The sequence below is a fragment of the Bactrocera oleae genome, chromosome 6, assembly GCF_042242935.1.
Source record: "Bactrocera oleae isolate idBacOlea1 chromosome 6, idBacOlea1, whole genome shotgun sequence".
Lineage (NCBI taxonomy): Eukaryota > Metazoa > Arthropoda > Insecta > Diptera > Tephritidae > Bactrocera > Bactrocera oleae.
In genome coordinates this window covers 5,688,614-5,712,983 of record NC_091540.1, presented here as the reverse complement: position 1 = coordinate 5,712,983, position 24,370 = coordinate 5,688,614, and the positions used below count along the sequence as shown (strand labels likewise).

Below are 24,370 nucleotides of genomic sequence, written 5' to 3'. Positions count from 1 at the left end.
CCTTTTAAAGGAAATCTTTTTCAATAACCGTCTGTCTGTCCCTCAGTTTTTGAGATATTGATCTGAAATTTGCACATGTCTTTTTTCCTCGAAGAAGCCGCTCATTTGATGAAGCGCCTGCCAGCTCAACTGAACAATCGAAATCAAGTACTTGTTTGGAAAACTTTGCTGCCATATAAACTGGTCAATCATAATCAATATACATTTTTTTTACGCTTTTATGCTATAAAAATGCAGCTGTGAAGCGTATTATAGTTTCTGAGCTACAGAATTTGATTAACGTTGTCGTGTTGATATTGCTTTGCCGTATAAAAATCCGGATACGTTCCAGTTATGTATACCCTACTGTCGTGACCATGAATGCCCTGCAGCCTTGTTATTATGTTATGATAATTAAGAAAGCTATGAATAGAGGACTTCCTTGCATTTTTTTCATTACTCGCATATATATTGGATTCTTAAGTTCCAAAAAGGATTTTTGATCATTTGTGATATTTTCGAGGTTTGAATGCTTACCTATTAGTCACCTTAGACCTTATTACATATATAGGTACATACACATATTACAAACTGACTGTTTGATATCACAAATTTTTTTGAAACAATTATTCTCAATCAACTCACCTAACAAGGCAAGCTGATATTTATAACTAACCCAAACATAACCTAAGAATAAAAATGCTGACAAACTGCAGTTCTACCTTTTTTTTGCTGATATCACATATTTTTCCATATCACTGACGTCCTGCGAAAATTTGCTTCAATTCCAGCTGACAGCTACCGACGTTGCCGTTTGTTTTTTTTGTAATTTTTTTTACTTTTTTCTGTAATTTCCAACTTGATTCTTCATTTTTGCCATACCACTGCTCGCCAATGGTCATTTGTGCTGCACAGTTGCGCATTTTTCTACATGTGTTGCGGTTGTGGCAACAAAACCAACAAGTTACCCACAAGTGGGCTCTCATACACATCCGCCTTTAGACACTTTTGTGGATTTTGCACACACACACATGAAAAAAATTTAAAAAGGAACTTCACACACACACACACATACATATATATCGCACTAAAAATGATGTTTGCACAATTTTCCAGCTGAGTAAACGGGCACTGCAAAGTAACAGACATTCAAATACGCAGACATACACACACAACCACTTGCATATGCTTGTAAAATTCAAATATCTGCGCAGGACTCACCGTTAACTGGCGGGAGTAGACGTTTATCGTAACGTTTCTTTTCCAGCAACAAGTCTAAAATTTCCTTATCCGAGCTGGACTCGTCGAATCTGCGAATAGAAGAGTTGAAAGAGAGTGGAAGCGGAGAAAGAGCAAAATTTGAAACGAAAAAAAAAAATAAACGGTATAACTGTAATTTCAAGGTAATGGTTGCACTGAAAAAATGTTAAAATTTTATAACCTAAAATGTAGAAATTCCTTTATATAAAAGAGGCAAGTTAAGCAAAGAAGGTACTGCTGCTATGTATTCTATGTATATATGTATGTATATGTGAGTTTAATAGTGAGCTACAAATACAGCGCATATTATTATGTGGCTTTGATGTGTGCAAATGTAAATATGAAATTTTATTTTAGCTGATCTAGTAAAATGCTACGGTATGTGCCTCACGCATACAAAACCCTTAAGTAGTTCGGTATATTAAATAGCGCGGGTTCGCTATGGCTCAACTGTGGCGTACATTTGTGTGCGTCAGCATTACATTTCATTAAAATATTGTATACTCAAAATTAAATAGAAATGAAAAAAACGCTTTTAAAAATCATTTCAGCAAAACTTTTCATTACTATAGTCTACTTTTAGGGTCGTCTGCAGTTTTGTTAGTTGAATTGAGAACTTTCTTTAACGTGTACTGCCTTTAGACTTGTGGTTGTTTTTGTTAACGAAAAAAGCTTGCGACTGCGCTGCTGAGGTTGCGCTTAATTAATTAAATGCGTGATGTGCGTTTAAATGATTTTATTGTGTGTGAAAGTGAGTGCAATGCAAGTAGTTTTTGTACTCTGAATAATGTAGTTTGGGAAAATGCATTGATTTTCAGCTGCGGGATTTATTGTTTTACTACTTCTTCACTATAGGTTTTCTGTTCGAGATTTTGCATAGCGCTTAAGCCTCAGTGCCCAGTGAAACTTTCACGAAAATCAATTTGTATATATTTATCTAGGCGAAATGTATGTATATATATATATAGCTATACATACATGTATATAAAAAGTCTAGGTTTGGGTTATGATGGTGTAGGTTTCCGTTACTTCTAAGATATTGAAATTGTCTTATTTGTTTGACTCCTTTAACTAGGCTATACTTTTTTAGGGCTTATTCATAAACTTTGTTGAGTAAAAACATTTATAAGATCAAAAAGATTGTGACCTTTTATAATGTCTGCTAAGCGAATATTCCTCAATTCTGCAAGAAAAAAAAATATATATACAGACATATATGAGCCTAGGCTTTGTTTATGACATTGTTGATTCCGTTTACTTTTAAGAAATCGAAGTTGTCTGAAATGGCTTGACTCCTACAATTAGGCTATAATTTGGTGAAGCTTTTATCTAAGCTTTGTCGAGTGAAAGCTTTTATATGACCAACAATTTGTAGTTTGATATTTTCTTCTAAGGCGTATTCTTTTCTTCTTCCAAAACAAAATTATATACAAATCAAAGGTTTTGTTTATAACGAAATAGGCATATAATTGAATTATCATATTGGTAGTGGTTACAGCGACATCTTGTTGTAAAACTTTCACACTCATGATGTTTTTAAAGCTCTGACAACTAAATTTTTTCTCGGGCGAAACAAATGCTGTTGAAACTGATGAAAAACTGACTAATGAAGTTTAGTGAAATTTTCACCCATCAGTTTCAATTCAAAATTCGTTTAAGTTAGGCGAATATAACTACCCAGCACTTGCAGAGCGCAAGATAGTAAAATAATTCCATAGCATTTATTTTTCTGTTAGAACTAACTTTCTATTAATATGACTAAATTTTCATTGAATTTATCCTTCAAACCAAAAACAAGTCTTATAATTGCGCTACAAAGATATTTTTCAACGGCGACCAGCCAGCTGTGTTTTAATCCAAAGTCATTCTAGTAGTGGTTATCACCCACTCGAGAATCTAGTTTAAATTAGTCTTTAGCATTACATACATAATTTTCATTATGAAATAGTTATCTAGTAAATTCTAAAACCCTTTCAAATTATTTTTCAACACAAAAAACGAATGCCATAATTTGAAAGTGATGCGGTGAAAACAATTTAGCAAAAAAAAATATATATAATTTTAATTGCAGACTTTTTTTTATCGAAAAGCGTTTTGCAAAGCTGCTATTGTATTCTATGATTGTCTACAGCTACTTACTTAAGCGCGCAAGTACGTCGCCCACATCCATTGAAACGATGAGAACTGCGTCCAATTAAAATTATACCAGCGTTTGTTTGTTTTTGTTTGTGTTTGGATTTTAAGTTACAAGAAATTTAGCTGTAGTTTATATATTTATGTTTACAATTACCTAAGTATATTACATACTTTGAATTGCAAAGTTTGTAGAACTCAAGAAGAACACTGGAAAGCTAAAACTTCGTATATAACGAACGTAATGTAACGATGAAACGAACGCCAAAAATTTATGTATAAAAAGGCATATACAATTTATTTACATATAAGTTGGCTTTTTATAAAAATAAAATTGTCTAAGACATTGAAAGCGCCTGCGAAACGGACTAAATTTTAAAAAACTTCGACAAAATTAAAACTGTACACCATTCTTATCCATAATGGGCATCTGGAGACCTTTGTAATATATTTGCAAAACATCAAATGTTTATTCTATTTTTTTCTGCTGAAGGTAGGAGCTTAAACGACTTAGAAATTTTTGTTGCTGAATATAAACTGCTTTTTGCAGGTTAGGTGCTGCATTCAATTAGGGTTGATGTTAAGGGACTAGAATATTGTGTAGTTTTTCAGAAAAGTGAATGTGATTCCAGATAGCATAGAAATTGAATTTGAAATGAAAATGTTGCAATATTGCATTGAAGTTGCCATATAGGCGTTAAGCTCAAAGGCTAAAACACAGACAGGCAACAAATATACTATACTTTAATCGAACCATTCCGTATTATTGTTTACAAGTCTGCCACACACAGGTTTCCTTCCTTTAAAAACCTTTCTATAAAAACTCAAGTTTCTTTTTGAATTTTTAGCCTTAGTGCAAATTTATGTCAATACTGTTTACAATGTTGCCAGAACTATGTACAACAAGTGCTGAAACATTTTTGGGTCCAACTAAATTGTAATGCTACTGCAACACTTCGATATCGTTTAGATGTGATGAATCTTCAATACATATATTTGAGAATGTTATCTTAATTTCAGTGTTATATTTTTCCAGCGATTAAAATTTGAGTTTGGAAAAGAAAGCGCATGGGGAGAAATTTTTTATTCGTAGAGCGATCTCTCCATTAATTCATGACTGTTCTGCCCAATAATGACAACACTTAGTTATCGAAGAAATATATTGTCTAAAAGTATAGATTGTTGGGCGGAGTTAGCCGGCACCTATATTCATATCTCTAAACTGTTAATCATAAAACTATATATTTATTAAACAATTAGCAAAATTCCGTTCTAAGCTTTAACCGGTATGTATGTATATGGAATTTCGCTCTACTTAGTATATATATATGATTAAAGTATATTTTGGATTTTATATAGCAAAATCAAATATTGTTTTGCATATGTTATTTAAGCTTTGAAATAACTGTTTTTTTTTAATAACAAAAGCTAACATAACACCGTAAAATAAACACTAACATTTGACATGCAAATTTATGTAAAAGTTTTGCAGACAATGAAGTCTACAATTAGGCGTTAATTTATATAAAACTTTTGGAGACAATGTAGTCTACATGTAGGCGTTAGTTTACAAACACAAAGGTAAATATAATGAAGTCTACATTTAGGCGCTAACCAAAATGAATCAAAACTAAACGTTTTTATAACAAAAGGTATATTTTTGTTTAGTAGGCTTGTAAGCGTCGCGTTGGTTTAAAATTGTGAACTAAATAATTTTTTATATTCAGTTATTGAATTTGGCGTTAAATGCGCAATTTTGCTAAAAATTTTGAAGCATTAATTTGTTGTTATGTTAATTTAATTAATTTGTTCTTTCTTAAAACATTAAGCGTAATTCTAACTTTCTGATTGTTTTTGCTTTTGGAATAGCGCACTTACTTTGACCAATCGATGCTTTGACTGCAAGAAAGAAAAAATCAAAAGAAAAAATACATAAAACCAAAACTTGTAGAAATATTCAGTTAAAATAATTTTAATTATAAAACTACGCAAATATATATTTATTTTGGTAATAGTTATAGGCTAAGTAGAAAGCGTATACTTAAGGGCAAATTCATTAAGTTACAAAAGAGTTTCCAGAATTAAAAGAAAATAAAATAAAAGTAAAAAAAACATAATAATTATTAAAAAAAAATTAATTATAAAAAAAAATTATAAAATATTTATAATTAATTAAATAAAAAATAAAAACATGAAATTGTACCTAAAAACTAATAAATAACAGTAAAATCAAGTTGTGCCGCTTACGAAATGTCTGTGGAAGGAATTGAGAGTGACGTATGTAGTGCACATTTAGGCGTTAGAAAGTAGTTAAAATGGAATTACAATTGTGAATATATTAAATATTATTAAAAGAACTGTAAAATTGTGTCTCGTGGTGCCTTGCTTCATAAGTGTGTGCTTATGTGTGCGTATAACGTCAATATCCATGTGTATGTGTATATGTATGTATGTGTGCGTATGCGTAAACTTCAATATCCCTGTGCGTATGTGGGTGTGAACTCAACCGCTCAGCATTACATCATACGCTTTGCTATCTCCCAAGCCCACACTCTTGCGCCGCCCACCTCACTCCCTCTTCACTCTAACCCCCTCCCGCTTTTCACGCTACTTACATGGGATGCTTATCGAATGGCGCCTTTTCGGGCGAGTGCGCCGCTGCTGTTGTTGTAGTCAAATAGCAAAGCACCAATATAACACTGGAGGCGGCATAGAAACTAATCGAATTGCCCAGCAGATGATAGTAGTTGTGACCGATGTAGCTGAAGGCGCCGTAAGCGGCAGCGGCCACCGTCTGTATGCCGCGACGTAAGCGATGCCGTTGCTTTTGTTGCTGTTGCTGCTGCTGCTGCTGTTGTTTTTGTTGTTGTGCCGGCTGTGACTGCTTTTGTGCCAGCAACAATTTCTGTTGTTGCTGCTGTCTTTGTTGTGGGGAATGGTGTTGTTGTTGTTCTTTTGGTTGATTATTATGGTTTTTATTATTGACTGCGAGTTGTTGTTGCTGCAACTGCGCTTGCTGCTGCTTGTGATCGTGTTGTTGTAGCTGTTGTTTTTGTCTTTGGTGGTGGCAGTATGTCAGCACATTCCGCTGCGCTGCTAAGGGGCCTTTCAGTTCTCGCCGACACTGCTGCTGTTTCGCTTGCTGTCGCTCAACTGTTCGTTGTTTTATTTTTTGCTGTTGTTGTTCCACCTGTTGTGGCCGCTCCCGTCCGCGTTTGTATGCCATCTGCAGCGGTTGGCATTTACTCTGTAAAAGCTTCCGTTGTTTCAACTCTTGGTTAGATGGCTCGCGGCATACTTGCCGCTGCGTCCACATACCGGCGCCTAGCGATTTCCGCTTTTCCGCTGCGCGCTCATTCAACTCGTTTGTGCTGTAAAAGCCCATATTATCGCGCAGACAGCCTAGGCGCTCGTTTAGCGCGCTACATGCTTGTTGCAATAATTCTTGCAGACATTGCTTGTCTTCGCCGCGCACTGCTAGAGTCTTGGCGCCATAGCGGTCGCTGACAGACGCAGTCGTCCGCGCGGCCGTTTCCGTTGGCGGCGACAAACCGGCGCTTCTGGTGCGCCACAACTCATTTTCATCTGTCGTTTGTGTTTGCTCTTGTTGCTCGGCTGTTTCCGCTTGTGGCGGCAGCGCGACACGCGTCTGTGGCAGTTGTTCTCGCGATAGCTGTCGGTGGCAACAATTATTATTTCCGTCCTTCTTGCGGTGAAAGTTTGCACAAGCACCGCCCTCTTTGCCGCGTATATCTCTGCTGTTGCTGTTATCTTTGTTGCTACTGCTAGTGTCTAACGCTGTTCTCCACTTATTTACAAAAGCCGCACTCAATTTACAACGCGCGCCGTCTGTGCCTTGCGTTTCTTCAGACTCAACCGCAACCGCTTCCGTCTCAACGCCCTCGCTGTGGTTGCACTCAATTTGTATTTGCTTTGCAGTCTCTTCCGCTTCGATGCCGCTTTCTTCTTCCTCGTTTTCCTGTTTCGCGTTCCCTACGACCGTGTATCTCTTTTGTGTATTTTTGATTGCTATAACTCTCGTTGTGTAGTTTGTCTGTCGTCGCCACTTAGTCCCTTTTGTGATTGTCGCCTCCTCGTCGCTAACGGCGTTGCTTTGACAGATCACCTCTGAACTCAATAAACGCGAATTGCTACTGCCGTTACTTGTATAGTTGTTACAAATATTGTTTTTGGTGTTGTTGTTTTCTGTATGACGATTTGGGCTGCTTTTATTGCTTTGCTGTTTGTTGACGTTGTTGCTGCGGTGTGTCCTCGTTTTGGCAGCCTCAGAGGAATAGCCCATGTTATGGCATCTAGAATTGAAAAGAGAGAGGATAAAGGAGAAAGTCATTTATTTTTATTGTAGATATATTATTTTAGTAAAATTTAATAAATTTTCTAAGATAAAAGCTTATTGTTATATTTTATATACGCATCCGTTTTTATTTGTGTTATCTAGATATCTGGTACCAAATCTCCGCTCGAAGAATATTTTGCAATGTATTTCTTGGTTTCCTCATTTTGAAATTTGAAAGATACAAAATCAGAAGACACTCACTCTAGTCTCTCTAACCTATTGCTCAACTAATTTTGTTAAAGTTTGTGCTCAGCCCAGCTTCTCTTGGTTTATGTAATTTAAAAGCATTACGTGCTCAAGTTATCATATCTAAAATAATTGGTTGTTATGATTTTAGTTTGAAAATATTTAATTTATGTATTTTTCTTATTATATATAGATGACGAGAGATCATGTTTTTATTCTTGTTCGTATTATCTTTCATTATCTCTGTTTGACTTTCTCTGACACAATCTTTTACTCTTCTCTACCCTCTCCCCCTATCTCTGTCTCTCTATCTCTCTGTACATTATTATGGTATGTATGCCGCTCTTTCGCTGTCTTTATCTTACCCTCTCTGACTTAATCTCTTAATTTTCTCTCTTCCTATATCACTTTTTCTATCTCTCTCTCTCCCTTTATACATTATTATGTATTATCTCGCTTTTACTCTCACTGTCTTTGTCTTGTTCTCTTCAAAATTATTACAATCTAAAGCTGAGATTTGATATCTGAGATAAGCCTTAAGAAACCACTAATTAAAGCATAAACGCAAATTTGTAATCCTTTGGACTTTTTAAAACTTATTGAGCTCCAGACTGATGGAAGGCCGAAATGTCTAAATGTTCCAAGGCACTTCCTTGAAGTTGATATAATACTTCGTTCTCAACCCGCTGAATGCTCTCATATTGGATGCGACATCAGCATTCACGATAGTAATGGTTGACAGATGGAATATTTCAGATGGCTATGATTTTTTTGTAATAATGTATTTTGCTCTACCTATAAGTTTCATTGATGATCTGATAGTTTTCAATGCTTAAAGTGAGTACTCGTCAAAAGCTTAAGAGCGCCGTATTATTAAAGGGAGCATATATGTCTATAGACTAGTAACCTAGAGCTCGGAAAGAATATGAAAAAGTCTTAAACATCTTAATGTTACCATTTTATATTCAACTTTCTGAAACGGTTAATTTTGTATTGTCTGATAGAAAAATTATTGAGATCAATCGATTTGACAATTGTTGACATTTCGACTTGTTTTTGCTGTATTTGGATAACTTTATGCATATTTTTTAGGTGGATCTTTACGACTACCAAAATGGATAGTAAGATATTTATATGATCTCGCATTGGCAGACACTTGGTTGAAGGTTAGTGAGCTAGCTGAGACAGTATGTATCCCGATAAACCGTCTGACTGATATCCTGTATGAAATAGTGGATATGAGAAAGCTGTCCGCCTGATGGGTACCGGCTAAAGAAATGCAATCGTAAGATCACTTTACAGAAGCGTTTGAAGCTTTTTAACTGTAATCCGAAGAAGTTGTGTGCCCTGTCATGAACTTCGACGAAATATGGAACTACTGTTACAGACTAGCGGCCACGGAAAATTCGATACGGTGAATTTCACTTGGTGAACTATCTCTGCAAATGGCGATAACTTTCTTTTTATCCGCAAAAGTGATGACTATCGTTTTCTAAAATACGCAATAGTTCACAAATTGGACGGATTGCCTGGAAAAGAGGAAAACGGTTACTGGACGCTGCTATGCCGAACTATATGCTTATTCGATGCTAAATTGCAGAAAAAAAATTCGCATTTGTCGAGTAAAAGTATTAAGCCTTCCTTGCAGACCTCCGAAAAACCCTAACACAAAAGCTTTCTTCTCATTGAAAATGTATATCATGTTTTCTTTTCTTTCTCTAAAATCTGTTAAAACAACGTAACTAAATCGTATTTAAAGACATTCCACACTTATCTCTTTTTCCAACACATAAAGTGCTGACAATTACATTACAGACTCTTCAAACTCAAAGCAAACATTTTGTCACACACACACAGATACATATTAAAGAGTCATAATTATCCTTGCACAAATTTCATAACAAAAAGTCAAAGTGAAATATAAATTTGGCACACAAAGTGCTTATTTGAGCCACTACAACTACAACAACAGCAGACTATATAGTACGCGCATAAATTGCAAGGGGTGTTAAAATGACACAAGGGTAACATAATGAGTTAAGCAAAAGTTGTTGGTAATTATTTTTCGTAACATGACGAGTACAAGCACAAGCGCTGACGCGGGGGAGTCGCAACGCGCAAATAAAAACAAATGGGACTACAACAATTGCAGCGGCTACATAAGCAATAACTAGTTGAATAACTAGTCACAGAGCAACCACATTAAGAACAACAAAAACAGCAACAACAACAGCAAATGAGAAGAGCAAAAATGTTAATAACATTGATAAAAATACAACACGAAAACTTTTTGCTCGTCTGACAAAATTGAATTACGTCAAGTCCGTGGGTGGGTGGCTCGGCAAGGCGTTGATGTCGACCGGACGGGGTGTGTAAAGTGAAAATGAAAACTTGAACTTTGCGAGTGATGAGGAAAATATTGTAGCGGGATAGAGAAGAGCCTTGACAGTTAGGTGTATGTGTGTGTCAGTAAAGGAAAATGAGATGAAGCGCTGCAAAGGATAAAAAAGTGGGCAAAAAATAGACAGACAGCGCGCTAGCGCTAGTCAAGCGAGCAGCATCAAATTGAGGGTGAAATATGAAATACGAAAACTTTTGGCGCAGTCAAACTGTATATGACTAACGCTCGGCGAAAGGCTGCGCTTTCACGCTACGAGTAATACAAAAATAAATGAATTTTTAGTCGCTGATACAGTTGGCAAAACAACATAGTGTTCGTGGAAGTATGTTCGGAAGATCATTTGAAAAAGGCTTTGAAAGTTTGGAGAACATAAGCCAACGGCAATTGGAGAAAATTCGCGCGTAGTTCTGTTCTCAACTCATTGAGCGCTAAGTTAATTTGAGGAAAGTGGAACAAACCGCGAACCAAGCGCGCGGTGGGCAATAAATGTGGGATGACAGTAAAATGAATGATGTTCTCTGTCATGTATATATGTATGTACGATTGTTGCTTAAATTAGTATTTTTGCTATATACGAGTTCTCGTAAGTGGTTGCTTTAAATAAGCATTTGGTTGAGTCTGAAATGCTCTTTTCGAAAATTATAGATTAATTTAATACTTTATAAAATTGAAACTACTGCAAAAAATGTACAGTAATTCTTCAATTACGCCAATAACATTATACCAATACAATATACAATTTTTCAGTCAGTAATTTATGTATAAATTTAAATTTTTTTATTTATTTCCCGGTACTTAAACTATTTTTTTAATTTCTAAATTTTTTTCCGAGATTATTAATAGTCATAAGTAACATCCAGTTGTGGTTAATCCACTTTTTTAGTTAAAGCACTTAACTCATACTGACATCTGTAAATGTTTTGGCTCAATTTTGTTTAGTAAACCGCAACTTTCAAATTTGCTATCCACTGCTTTTCTGACCAACCTACAACGCAACTCTTTACTTCTTAATTCGCTCTTTACCGCAACCCCACGTGCTCAGCGTACGGCTGAAACTGTTAAATGCAAAGGCACTTGAGTTTTCAAAATTAAAAAATATTACTGTTTTCATGTCTGAATGTTCGACCGAGCCGACAAGTTTTATTTTCCTTTTCGCTAGTTCACCATTTTTATAGTCATCCCATTTATATACATATAATATGTATGTAATATGTGACGTTGTGCTGCATATGACAGCTGGACAGCTGGAGTGATGAACTAAATAAGACTTACACGTAGTTGAACGTTGAGCCAGGACGTCAGGTCAGGCCGGATATTCGTGCCCACCAGAGCGTGTTTGTCAATATGTAAATGCATAAATGAGTTATAGGTGTACACAGGGAAGCCTGTCATGTGCCATGGCTATGGCGAGTGGCGAGTACAGGACCAATATAGAGAAGGTGAGATTATTTCGTTCTCGGCTACCGCAGCGCACATTCCTTCTTATCCCTTATGCACTTAATTATACAAGTTATTGATGCTGTGTGGAGACAGCAGTCAGTTGATAGCCAAAGTTTGTGTTGATTTTGCCGCAATAAGCGAGAACTGTTTCATTGAGAAACTGAGGTCACGCATACAGGAAGCAATTTAAATAATTTCTTGTTAAATCGAAATGCATTTCTGTTATTTATGCGCTGCTATTTTGCTGTCGACTATTCTATTAATACACATTTATTGCTCAACATCTCTACAAATTAGCTTTAATTGATTTGTTCAACGACTGTATCCCTTACGGTTAACCTCGAAACTTGTTATTGTCGTCTGTCCAGCTGGACTGCTGCCATTAAGCTGTGGCAAAATGATTAATGGCCCAGACATGGTAAATAGCCATAAGACATGGCAAATAATGTTTAAGTACGATAATTTCTTGCACTAAGACGAGGATGAAGTATTATGTAGATAGAGAATTTATAATGTGGTATTTCTATCTTGGTAAAAAGATTCTAAGAAAATTTTACTTAAACAGATTATAATTTGATAATTTGAATATCTCGGTAGTAAATATCTCACCTATTCAGACTGTATTTTCAAATAGCTGTGAAGTGTTTAAACATTTTTTTTTACCGAGGTTTACCTCAAGCTTAAACCTGGCAGGGACTGGTCGATAATAACTGTGCGCGAAAACGGAATCGTTAAATAATTTTTCCCATCTCTCATGGTCGTGAAGTTAGCGCAAGTCAACTTGTCTCATGCGAGTCCTCCAACCACCTCTAGTCACTAATAACATCGAACAAGTTATAGAAACAGTGCTCGAAAATCATCGTGTTGGTATCAGAGAGATAGCAGAGGATTTCAACATCTCTTACGGATCGACTTATTACATTTTAGTTAACATTTTGGGTAATGTTAGACTCATACCGAAGGACCTGAATCTTTTGTAAAATCGGCATCGAGTATAGGTCGCAGAAGTGATGTTTGATAACGTAGCTGAGGACCTTACATTCACTAAACACTTTATTACTGATGATCTGAACGATCGAAATCAAGTACTTGTGCGGAAAACTTTTTCATTAGACGGTATATCTTGACTAAATTTGGAATGGTTTATTGTCTACAACAATTGTGCTATCTTCGAAGAATTTGTCCAGATCGAATCACTGAAGCATATAGCTGTCATACAAACTGACCGATCAAAATCATTCTAATCTTAATATATAATTTTTTTATATTTAAATATCTAACTTTTTAAACTTTAAATAAATATTTTTTAAAAGAAAAAGTTTAGCTTATTGCATTTATTTCTTCAAATTATTTTTTTATAACATTTTTCATCATGGCGCGGACTCAAAGAAATCTATTGCTAAAAAACGTCACCCGATATTTTTTAATGGAAAGAAAATTAAAAAAAAGTCTCTCACTGTGTAAGTATTACTTTTTTGTAGTTTGTTATCATTTTTCAATGCTTAATAATCATTGCTTTTCACTTTTAATAGTAAATAATTTCATACCAACGTTGTAGTTGTAAACTTTTATGAATCCATATTTAACTTTCACTATAATTATGCAATCGAGTGCCATAATACGGTAAACTGTATTGGTCGAAGCATTTATGTATATATCGATTATTTAAGTAATTAAATATATTTATCTTTAAGTATATAAAAACGATTGCAGCTGTTATATATTCACTTTCGTTTAAAGGACGACAGATCGCCGTATTAATCATATGACAACAATTTGATTGGTTTGTGTGATTGCGCACAACTGTGCTCGTTAATACTACATCCGCACACTCTCGCAGTCGCTGTCACTCTCGCTGTCACTGTTCGGTTTGTTGTGGCAATAAAAAGTGCACTGAAGCCACAGCGAACACAAAACAACAATGAATAAAATAAAATAAACTTCGAAATGAAAGTTCAATTACTCAGTTGATTTGCTGTGTGTGTCCTTGTATTTGTATGTTTGTGTCTATGTATTTATATGTTTTTGTCTATGTATTTATATGTTTTTGTTTTTGTATGCGTGTTTAGATTTGTGTGGATGTGTGACCAAAGTTTTGCTGCTCTACTTTATTTTAGTGGATTGAATGTCGGTTTATAACTCAATTTAGTGAATTTGCGCTTGCAAATAAATTGCAATTTTCATAAACTTCAGCACTTTCGTGTATATATACCGTACATATACAAACATGTGTATTTATATGCCATACAGCCACTCGGCTTATGCAAATACTTGCTGTTTCGAAAGAGATTAGGTTATATATTTTAAAACAATTAAATAGGATTTTATAAATACATACATGCTTAGCTACAACAGCTACATCTTAACCACATAGAGTGTTAATGAATAAAATTTAAAGTCCATTAAAAAAATATTTAAGCAATTTAGTAATCTGTAGCTTATAAGTGCGATATTTTAACAAAATTTGTTAATTATTTGGGTTTCTGTTTTCATGCTCAAATTCTGATTCTAGACACTGAAAAACACTGGAATTTCTATTTTTAGCTTAAAGTTTGCTTTTGCCTGATACGAAAAAAAGTTCAACAAAAGTAAACTTAATTAATAAAAAAATTTTCCTCATTATTTTTTGGTGTAGGTGAAGCTGAAATTTAACATGCAGAAGACACACTCAAAAATTGTGTCGACTGGTGTAAGATTTCGTACTAAAAATACGCAGTTTAGGTCTCATTCATTAATTTCTTTTTGATAGTTTTTGTGGTAGAATTGTGCTCACCGCCCAAACGGTGGTCAAGCCAGATTGTCTAGTTAGATCGGCGAGATTGGCCTCTTAGCAAAGTAAAGTAGTTTGAAGAACCTCTTACAGTTCACTCTTGTCCAGTAGGATCTTGCAGCCGCACAAGGTCTGTTTGCTTGCTGAGCTCACTAGTTGTCTTTAGCTATAACGCCAGAATGCAAGAGTACATCGGAAAACCGACTCACTTCCAGTCGGATGAAATTGGCGAAAGGGTGTCCTCCCTAGCAAGCGCAACGACTTTACAGTTTACGACGATTCCGCTGTGACCGGAAACGATTGTCCTTCGAGTAAAATTATATAATGAAATGATATAAATATCAGAAGAAGCAAGCACAGCGCAAGCAATTTTTAAAGAAAACAATCAGAGAGATATGGATAATAATAACAATAAAATACTAAGTCATTGTTATACTTTAATAAAAGTTTAGCTGCGAAGGGCTGTCCCGTCTTCAAAAGTAATAAAAATAAAATGAAGGGAATGGAAGCACGAGCTAACGACGTAATGCTTGTTGGAAGCTACAATGGCAGTGAAAATTATAAACAATTACTTTACAAAGAAATATACAGATATAAAGAGCGTTTACACAAACAAGGCGTGACAGTTGAAATATAAAATGGTGACCCAAATTGGAATTTTTAAAAGAGAATTTTGGAAATTGAAAGAACAACGACATTGTGGTTATTTACATAAACACATTGCAAAAAATTCACAAATATTTCTTATATTTATATATTATTGCTTGCGGTAGATAAGAGAGAAAAGAAAGAGCAACAAAAACGAAAACACAACAAACTAATATGAAAAAAGATTTACCAAAAATGTGCTAAAATTATAGAAACAAACTGGCAGCGTGTGTGCCGGGGCGTATGAGTACTGTCATAGCATATTTGTATACGAGTTCTGTGTCATGTATGGTGTGTAGAATAATAGCTTTTGATAGTAAGCACCACTTTGCGCGCATCAACACAACATATGGTTTTTGCTATTGCTGCTTGCTGAGAATCGTTTAAAGGACATACAAGCATGCAAAGAGCGGACAACAATGAACAACTGTAATGCACACACAATGAGCACTTCAACTGCATGTGCAGAATGGTGGTGGAGTAGGCAAAAGATGGGATAAGTATGTGTCAAGTTAAGGTAGCAGAGCTAAGAAAAGTCGAAATATTTTAAAAGTGCTAACTGGTGTTCTATGCAGCAGTGAAAAGGGACTTAAGCAGAATTTATAATAATAAGTATAATGTGATGTGTGAAAATATGTATTTTATAGGATAAAACAGAGACTTATACATTTAAATAAGTGACTTTTACGCAGACACTGACGTAACGCCTTAGACAATTGAAATGTATGAGAAAGTACAGAAAATATAATAAAATATGAAACAGTGAGATGAAAAGAGTAGTATATAGCTGAAGGAATAAAAATATAAAAGCTTTAGTGATATAAAGATATTTAACAATTTTTTAAACGTAATCAATTCACCACTCGTTTGCATAGCTGCAATGTAAACCGATTTTCTTTCGCTTACATTATTTTTTTTTCATTTAGTCATTGCTTCTAGTGTAATAAAGGCATGTAAGTTTCTATACATTTTTTTAACTGTCACAGAGCTTATTTCAACACCAAGGTTGGCTGTATTAAAGCATTTATTCTACTCTTGCAACATGTTTTGTTTTTTTTTTTTTAATATCAAAGTGTTTGACAGCTCTTCAAATTACTCGACTTTTTTTGTTGTTGTTAGATATAACAACATATAAATTTTAAACGCTCAATTCGAATTTCATACCAGAAATCGTTTTAAAAATATTTACTCAAAGTTATAGTTAATCTTACTGAGAGGTTGCGTATACGCACTGTCATCCATGTCATTACTCTATGTTAGATACATTAACAGCAAGCGTATGCTGTATTTTTAGTGTTTTTTTTTAATGCCAGAAAGGCTATATTATTTAATTGAAGCATAAAATGAAGGGAAGTTTAGACAAAAGTTTATAAAATTTAAGAGAAATTTAAATGCTTGTGACAATTTTAATATGAAATACAAAATATTTGCAAAGTGATGCGTTCGTATTAGTCTCATTGGAGTTAATACAGGCGTACAATCTGTTAAAAAATTTTATATACACTCGATCACTATATTTTTTGGTTTTTTCAACAAATTTCTTTTTATGGTCTCAATAGTATTATTATCTTTTCCACACCTGCATGAAGATTCCTGCTTCAGTTTAGGAAACTAAAGCAAAATTGGGATTGGTGTGAGTTTTATGTGTATTTATTTTGTTAAACGTTACTTATTTTCCTCTGAAAATTTAGAACTTAGAGAGTAACACAACCTAATGAAACTTGAGACTAAGAAGCAGTGATCAGTTGCACGAAGATTCATTTTGCCACAATTTTGCTTGAACTTTTTAAAATTTGTTCGAACTTCTTTAGTTGAAACAAGAAAAACCGTTAATTTCGGCTGCACTAAAGCAAATAAAAAAGTTTTTCATACAAGAACTTGATTTTGTTAGTACAGTTTGTATGGTAGCTATAAGCTATAGTAGTCCGATAACAACAATTTCTTCAGCTATCGTAGTATTCGCTTAGACAATAATCTATGCCAAATTTCTTAAAGTTATATTGTCAAATAAAAATGTTTTCTATATAAGGAATTTTTTGATTTTTATCGACCGGTTTGTATGGTAGCTATGTCTAATAGTGGTCCGATATCGGCGGTTCAGTGCAATGATTTTTGAATAAAAAAGGACGTGTGAAAAATTTCAGATCGTTATCTCGTGCTGATCATTTATATATATATATATTTTATGGAATCTCGGATAATTCCTTTTAGGTGTTATAGACATAGTGGCAAATTTAATATACCCAGTTTAGGGGTAAATATCACTCATACGCCACGTCTATCCTTCATTTAAGTGCTTCATTAGCAATGCTGTTAGTGCGCGTGTGTGCCTGTGAGCTACTAAAAATAAAACGCAAATCTCAACTCATTTAATACCTTCACCTTTATACAATTTCCCTTTTACCAAGTCTCACTCTCATTGTTTTTTAGCCCAATCTCACATACTTAATTGTCTTTGTGAGCAGAAACACGTATACGTATACAAAAAGCAAAACTTGCAACAACTCTCGCAGCCGCAAACTCGATTTGCATTTGTGGTCACCAGTGGCAATTGAGTTTTGGTTTAGAGTGTGTGTGTGTCGAGTGTGCAGGGTTGCTACCGCTCAGAGCCCAGAGGAAGATACAACTTTGAAGCCCTTGCATTAGCTAACAAAACTGCTGCGTGTGTTGCATGTAAGAAGCAGTTAACAGCGTGTCCAACTATGTGTTAGCCAACTTAACTGGTCTGCATAAGTGAAGTAGGACTTACGAGGAGTCAAGCAGTATCTATGCCAAATTAAGTTATACACTATTTATATTTATATGCTTCGGCTTTGTTATGTCTACTTGTGCTTTGAAGCAGGCTAAACAACCTGAGGCAATGCAGCATAACAACTTTTTTTCTCATTTGCTAAATGCATGCCTTGGTAGGGAGCAGACTTAGCAACAAGGAGGGTGACAATTTTCAAGTCGCTGTGACCGACTTCTCAATTGTACCGTTCAACGGCAAGAAATGTGCTCAAGCACACTCGCAGAACAGTAAGCACAGCTACTTGTAATGTACGAGTATATTTGTTTGTTAAGTATATGTGAGTGTGCGTACTTCTTAACGCCCTTAGGCATTTATGTAAAGCTAACACAAATCTAGCCAGACATATTCTCTTATCTTTTTTTGTTTATACATAAACATATGCAAGTGTATGTGAGTGGAAAATGGCTTCCCAGTTCTTATTATGTATACTCTACATTTGCACCATATCCTGGTGCCAATCTCTGGGGGCCCAACTTGAGCTACCTTTTTTACTACGTTAGTGCTGCGCTCTCGGTAATTGGGCAAAAATGCTAAAGTTGAGAATGTGACTGTGTAGGGTATCTTATTTTAAAATGCTGTCAAGTGTTGCTGCTGCGCTTTAGATTTATTCTACATCCCCATTGTATCAAAATTATGGTATATACGAATAGATGGATGGTTAAGAACAGCAAAGAGAGGAAAGAAAAGTATAATAGCGAATATCTCATGATTCCTAGTTAGGTTATAACAACTTTTATTTTCGTACTTATGGATAAATCCAAAAGTATATAGAAAAAAAATCGATAAGTTAAACAATTAATAATCGATTGTTGAAAAAGTCTTCGGCACGGTATTTCACGGCACAAGAGCTAAACACAATAGCTGTGAAATTTATCTTAAGCGTTAAATTCTGGCTATACCGTTTTGGCTAGTATACCGTTATTTAAAGTTGTCGATATGTACAAAACCGTATCGAATAATGAAAAAAATCGATAAGTTATAAAATCGATAAATTTAAACAATCGATTATTGAAATATAATCGATATTATTTTAAATGAAAAAATATGTCGTCTTCTAATCGCACGTCTAAGGGTCAATTAACTTCGCTAAACTGCCTGATAACTGTATTATCGAAGTTCTCATTTGTCTTTTGCTTAATAAAAAGTGTACGAGGTTTAAAAAATTGCTTCGAAGAATGCAAAAGTCGATAAAATAAAAATCGATAAAATAAAAATCGTTAAATGAAAAAAAAGGTTATTGAAAAATAATCGATATTGAATTAAAAGTAACTAACTAACGTTGAAAATGTCAGATAACCTGATTAACGAATCTATCGTGTATCGGCATGGGTAATATCTGTTAAGATTCTAAATCAAATAACGTAAAAAATGGCATCACCAGCAGCATTTTCATTGAAAATTGATGTGATAACGTTACTTTTCCGTATTTGCACCCCTTCCTCCGTGTTTGTAGGTTATTTGTAGCACCTTCTGAAAAATTTCACTGTCCATTCTATTAATTGTGTTTCTGCAATGGCTTCGTAAATTGTGTGAAACTTTTTACAGTCAGCAATGTACAAGTACTCGAATTTTCACCGTATTGCAGAAAATATTTACTATTTTGTAAAAAAAATATTTCTCTCCGCCATATACCACTTGTAACATAGTATTTCAAGTTTTGTGCATCAAAACAGAATTTCTATTTTCTTGCGGTTGTATCTTCTCCTCAGTTTCATTTTACTCATATCCAATTTTTTTATAAAACTTTCTTTAATGCAAAATACCGTCTAAGATGCAATGAAAAAATTTGTCAATTAAAAGTTTACTTTATCAAAGTTTGCTAGTCTCTTGCACTTTGCAGCACAATTTGCATTTGATTTTAACGCGCTCTACTAAACCTTATTTACATTCATGGAAAATCAATATAAATATCAAGAGACGCGCCAAAATGCAATGCAAAGCCAGTAAGGACAAGGAAATACAGGTGAGCGCATTTTATGCAGGTCAGTTTGCAACTTTAGTAGGCGTATATAAATGTTGCGTATACGCCCCAGTGCACACTGTTTAAACTAAGAAATGCAGTCTTCAACATTTCAACACTTTTCAGTGCAAAGCTTTATTTTGAAAATGCAAGTTTTATGCAGATATTTTTCATTATTTATAAAGCTACTGAAGTTCGCTAAAATTTTGGTGGTAATTAAGTTGGCGCGTTAGACGTGCGTAGAAGAGATATGAAGACCCATGGGATGGTAATGTAAGATTATGCCTGAAATATGCATTATTTCTTACTAGCAGCTAAATTTTGATGAAATTATGCTGTTTTTAGCGTGTAATACTTTTAATGTATTATTCATGATTTTAGTTCTCTTTGCTGCAATAAAAAATAAGTTTTAAAAGCAATATTGCGATGGACGTATGTATGTATGCATAATAAAATATTATATTTTGGCGTTTTTGAGCTTCATTTGCAGTGCGAAATTTTTGGCGATTTGCTTTTACGTATTTTTCTCTATATTTTAGTTGGAAGGAAGATAGAAATTCCATTGAACTTTTGTTGAAGATTTAAGTAGGTTAAAACTGAGAGGATAAAGTTATCATTACATTCTTAATGGAAGTGCAATACATACAAATAAGTTATAGTAAAATATTTATGTTTCAAAAATTGTAAGAAAATAAATTGAGTTAAATTTTTTGTAATATATATAAGCTAGATTTACAATATAAAATCTTAAATATCTCTATTGCTCTGATATTAAGACATTGTTTGTTAAGATTGATATACATACAAGGAAGAATCAAAACAATAATAGTATTTCTATGCGTTTGCTAAAGCATCAGTGTTCTTAAGGAGTTAAGGAGTACTTGTATATCCAAATGCCACACAGAAGAAATGCGTTTTTTGTCTGAGATTTTTCGAAGAGACTTTTTATTTAATAAATAAATGAAAGTATTGTAAATTTATAGAATTAAATGCGCTGTAATGATCATTTATTCGTTTTAAAAAAATTTGGACTGTCATGATTCCGTGGTGTTGGTGAGAGGAAGATTTTTGTGCTAAAAATTTTCTCGAATCCATAAAAAAAAATAAAATTGATTATTATATTTTATATATAAACAGTTAAATGAAAAAGAAAATAATCGTTGGATTTTCAAAATTTTTATTTTTTTATTTTTACTTTCCTAACCGACTTTCAAAACATTTTCGAGAAAAACGCATTTATGGTTTTGGAAATAAATTATTTTAAGAATTCTTACAAATACGTGCATGTCTCCAACACTATTTGCCAGATGAACTCATTTGATATACTCGTATGTGAAAGTCGATTTTTTGAAATTCACAGTGTAAGCCCTTAATACAATATTCGAGGATAAAATACGAAAGAAATTTACTACTCAGGTATTGTTTTTTTTTTTTTTAAGAGGCATGTACAATAATAGCGTGCTATTTATTAAAGGTCTATTTGATTATATCAGTTTCAATCAGTTATACCAGTTGAGTGTTCGATTCGTCTACCCTTGTGAAAATGCTTTTGGCACATATTAGCCGGGTTAGTTGATACGTATGTAATTATTTCAATATATTTGCAACTTGGAGCGTCTCAGTATATTCAAGGGCGATATACATTTTACTTTAAGATACCAATTCTTTTTTTCAGCGTTGCATTTTGGTGAGTTTTCATGTATAAAAAGAAGGTTGTGGCTAGATCTAACTGTGGTTATAAACAATAAGTAAAACATAATAATGGTTTCAAGATTCTGAAGCTGAAATCTCTTGACAAGAAGTCGACTCTGTCGCACCTGCAGTGGTGTATTAAAGAACGCGTTAAACACAGAGTTTTGAAAAAATAGTTATTTTTACGATATCCAGGTTTAGGAGTTAAATTATAAATTAAAAAAAAAAATTAAAAATTGTGTAAATATCATTAGTAGTTTTTTTTTTAATTTTACGCAAAACCAGACCCGAAGTTTGAGTGCCAAGGTAGGCGACCTCACTAACTGAAGTTACACGATTTTGGCTTACGATGGTCTTCTACACACCTTTTAAAACTTTTATATGCCTAAAACTGTTTTAAGACCGAAAAAATTAATTAATATTAAAATTAATATAAGCTTTTAAAAAAATATTTTTATAAATATATATTGTAGAATACTATTGGCTATATTGGTCAACGTCTTGTAATAAATTTAAAAAATCTGAAATATAATTTAATCACATTTATTTGTCTAATTAATAAAAACTCATTTAATCATAATTGCCTGCATAATTATTATTAAAAGATAACTATCTATTTAAATTACATTTTGTTTGTGCAGTTAATGCTAGAGAAAACACATACTTGTGGCTTTCAGCAAAACACATTTCAGGCCAACAAGCTGCTCGGTGCAGGCGAGTGTGACAAGCTATGTAAATAAGCGTTGTTTTTGCGCAACGTAATGCGAACATTTGAAAACCAAATACCACACACACATATACAGATATATATAAATACTAGCTACTAATGTTTTTGTGCGTAATTACTTCATTTGCATATTTTTGTCAGTGTCATACGTGTTGTTGCACAGCGCTGTTAAGCAAATAAATACTATAAATATAATATATAAATAAATAAATGAAGGCATTAGTGTATATATTTAAGTATATAATATGCATACACGCATTTGAATATTTACTGCAAATTTAAAGTCAACACTCGTGCGCATTAAATCGAGCCATCGAGTATGAGGCATTAATTAAATGAGGCAATTTAATGCCTCAAGGCCAGAAAATCGGTCAAGCACTCAATTAATGTAAGAGTGAATGTGTATATGTGTGCGTGTGTGTGTATTATTATGAATGCAAATGACAATATCTCAGCAGTGCTTATGAATAGAATGTATATGTAAGTATGCTTAAACGTGTTATGAATATGAGTCGCATACATATATATTCTTTCAGAGCACTTACAATTGAAATCTTTAATTTTGGGTACTTTGTTCAAAAATTATAAGCGAAGCGTTGATATTTGTACCAATATATATTGAATAACCTGGAAAAAATTTATTAACAAAACTCGTATAAACATATTTTTATCATTATTTAAACATCTTAAACATAAAACTGGGTATAAAGTTATTACTACAATCTTGGTAGGGCTAGAAATCGAGAAAAGATTTGAGCATTGTTGCCACCTGGTTCAAATTATTTACTTTGATGCAACAATTACTGCAGTAGAATGAAGTTAAGGATGCTCAAGAAAGATTCCAGCTTAATATATTTTAATAGAAGGAATGTCAAAACTTAAAATGGAAAAAATTTGGTGCAGAGTTGATACCTTGTTACAATTATTTTAGTTTTTATGTAACGATTACTGCAGTAACATCAAATGAAGAAGGCTTATGAAAGATTGCTGCTTAAAACATGTTATGAAAAGGGTTGCCATCTTAAAGTTTCAAATATTTAAAAAATTTATGTGACATAGTAACAGTACAAATTGAAATTACTTTACAAAGCTTGTAAATGAAAATAGTTGGTTAATTAAATTATTTTAGTAAAGATTGCCAACTTTTAATAATGAAAAAAAAAAACAGATGTAAAACTAAATTCTTAACATCTCTGTAATAAGTGAAAAAGGTTGAAGGTGTTTTGAAATCAAGATTAATTTGCGTATAGTTGCCACGTGATTGACAGTTTTTATTCAATTTTATTGGTAAAGACTAACAATTAAATATTACAGTAATACAGTAAATAATATTTAAGTGGATTATATTGTTTATGCCGAAAATATTTTACTGAAAGGGTTGCCATTTATTTGAAAATTTCAAATGGTTCAAAAATGCATGTGATCGAAGAACACTACAAACTGAAAACACTTATGTTAACAAATTTTGTAAATATTATAACAATTGTATTCATGTAATTAGTTTAGTAAGGGTTGCCAGCTTGTGGAAACAAACATAAAAAACATAAATTAAGAGCGTTTAAAGGTTTTGAAATCTAAAATCTTTTGATAATGGTTATATATTTTATATATTTAGAAGAGTTGCCACCTGTTGACAGAAAATTAAAATAGTTTAAAAATTCAAAAATCCGTCTGAGAAAAGCATACTAAAAACAGACATGACTTCAGAAAGTGGGCTGTTGAAAATAATTGAATTATTTAATTAATTTCTTAAAGAATGCCACCTAACAAATAGCTAAAAAATTTGACAAAATATATACTATTACTTATAGTATTTCAAACAACCTTATGGCTGAGAAAGATTAATGCTATTGAAAGTAATTTTATTTAAAGTAAACCGAAACAGTCGGTTGTTTATACCCTGAACGAGGTATATAAAGTTCGCCACGATGTTTGCTACACCCCACAGGAATGTCAGAGATCTTATAAAAGATATCATATATGTTATTATATAAAAGCTCAGCGCGACGACCTGAGTCGATTTTAC

General features: G+C 33.5%; 1 protein-coding gene across 21 annotated transcripts in view; it reads right to left on the bottom strand.

Annotated features, from left to right (window-relative positions):
• The window catches only part of pHCl-1 (pH-sensitive chloride channel 1), a 117,269-nt gene that overhangs the window by 32,213 nt on the left and 60,686 nt on the right, over positions 1–24,370 (bottom strand). For 17 of the 21 annotated variants that reach the window (XM_070112253.1, XM_036358111.2, XM_036358107.2 and 14 more), the window contains 3 exons: positions 5,988–7,685; positions 5,251–5,271; positions 1,201–1,289 (listed from right to left, as the gene is read on the bottom strand). In XM_070112253.1, coding sequence (XP_069968354.1) covers positions 1,201–1,289; positions 5,251–5,271; positions 5,988–7,675 — 1,798 coding nt within the window. In that variant the 5' untranslated portion in view covers positions 7,676–7,685. The remainder of the gene's footprint in view (positions 1–1,200; positions 1,290–5,250; positions 5,272–5,987; positions 7,686–24,370) is intronic. The other 4 variants (XM_036358112.2, XM_036358123.2, XM_036358132.2 and 1 more) reach the window with 1 other exon arrangement.